Source organism: Octopus bimaculoides, chromosome 24 (genome assembly GCF_001194135.2).
Source record: "Octopus bimaculoides isolate UCB-OBI-ISO-001 chromosome 24, ASM119413v2, whole genome shotgun sequence".
NCBI lineage: Eukaryota > Metazoa > Mollusca > Cephalopoda > Octopoda > Octopodidae > Octopus > Octopus bimaculoides.
Genome location: NC_069004.1, coordinates 2,284,027 through 2,285,881, shown reverse-complemented (window position 1 = coordinate 2,285,881; position 1,855 = coordinate 2,284,027). Strand labels below are relative to the sequence as shown.

At 39.7% G+C, this 1,855-nt stretch overlaps 1 protein-coding gene across 1 annotated transcript in view; it reads right to left on the bottom strand.

The window, feature by feature from the left end:
* LOC106877524 (tRNA (adenine(37)-N6)-methyltransferase) overlaps positions 1-1,855 on the bottom strand; it is a 9,100-nt gene that overhangs the window by 1,304 nt on the left and 5,941 nt on the right. Inside the window, exons 2-3 of the mRNA XM_014926451.2 lie at positions 1,018-1,175; positions 6-200 (exon numbers count right to left, since the gene is read on the bottom strand). Of these exons, the coding sequence (XP_014781937.1) occupies positions 6-200; positions 1,018-1,175 (353 nt within the window). The remainder of the gene's footprint in view (positions 1-5; positions 201-1,017; positions 1,176-1,855) is intronic.

The window sequence follows — 1,855 nt, the reverse complement described above, 5'->3', positions numbered from 1 at the left end:
TTGGTTAAAGTTAGAACTTGGACAAGGAGGAACATTAGGGGACTGGTTGCTTGCGGAATGATAATGTGATGAAGGATTGCTTTTCTCCACAGACTCATGAGAAGCACCTAGGGGACAGTCATATTGTGGTATGTAAGGTTTCACATCCAATACTGGAGTTCCATCTAAAAGATCAATCCCAGAAAAATGGATACTGGCACCTGTAATTAAAAAAAAAATGTGAAAGCATTTGAATAAGGTAGATGTGAAGAGTTATATCACATCATATACCCAGGCCTATTGCCCAATTTTTTTTTAGAAGCGGGGTAGCCACAACAAGACACACACCAGGCATTCCATTCATTTCCCAGCTTGAAGGGGTCACCCCATCCTATGCTTGGATCAAGGTGTAGAATGCAACCCCCAATATTAGCAGCGGGGCCCAACTGCATATGCTGGTTCCGTATCCCTTTGAGCAACATCAAATTCACTCATCCGTCCACAAACACTCTCCAAGCTTTCCTATCATTTATAAACTCTCTTGTCTCTCCCATTCCAATACCTCTAATACTAGGGTCATGGAATGCCAAGAAAGACAACAAAATCAAAAACACACAACGGATCAACTTTAACACCATAACAGGAATAAAACTACCTACAAAACAGTCCATACTTCTAAACCATATTGATCTGGGTTCAATCCCACAGTGTGACACTTTGGGCAAGTGTCTTCTACAACCCCAGGCTAACCAAGGCTTTGTGAGTGGATCTGATGGACAGAAATTGAAAGAAGTCTGTTGCGCGAGCGTGTGTTGTTGTGTGTGTGCGTGCATGTGATGTGTGTGTGTGTCTTCTTGTCTTGACATAGTGTGATAGTCGTAAATGAGTGTCACTGTGATACAAGCAGTGTCATTCATTTCCAATCCTCCACAAGGACAAACCTCAAATAAGCTCCATCCGACTCATACAAGCATAGAAAAGTGAATGTGATGGCTTCAAAAGTGTTAAAAAAAAAAAACAATAAAACAAACATTTTACCAGAAATCTTCTCTATTTTTGCAAGTGTAAGTCCAATCGGGTTAGGCCTGTATGGTGCTCTTGTAGCAAAAAGACCAATACGTCGACCGTCAAGCCTTGGGGGACGTACTTTAGCTTTGAAATAAGCATTGTTGTTTTTGTGGAACACAAAGATAATCCTGTAAGATAAAATTAATGATATACAATTAATCCCTTCCTACAAAGGAGGACTCACTGAAAATATGAAGTTAATAACAGAACCAAATGAATAAGTGAGTGCTCTATAACCTATTAGTATATAGGGGTTACGGCATGAGGATTTTGTAAACGATCGTTTTGGCACTATTTTTACATTTGGATACCCTTCCAAACGCTAACCACGTTACAGTGTGCAGTAATTTATTTCCTGAATTTTTGGAAAATTTTGGAAAATGTAAATCAAAGATTTTATATTCACAACAGTGAGAGAGTGAAATGATTGTTGGTGAGTTAAGTGGATGTTATGTGAGAAACATGGATAAGGAATTACTTTCAGTCACCAAGACAGAATTATCTCCCTTGCCACATTTGTTGCTCAATAGGTGAGCAGCTGCTAATAGTGGTTTTGGGGGGGGGGGGTGAAATTATGGTACTGCTTGCAGCATGATTGATAAAATGTTTTATTTACACTCACGGCCAAAACTTGCAATAGACTAGCATCCTATCCAGGAGGAGGGGTATTTCTTGAAAACTGCAACGCCTTCAAGCAACAGTGGAGGAAGAAAAAATGACATACAAAAATAACTTAAATTTGTCATGGGCCCAAGGAGGCTTGAGCTTATCTCCATTTCCAAGTGAATGAGATTACAGCTCTTTCCCC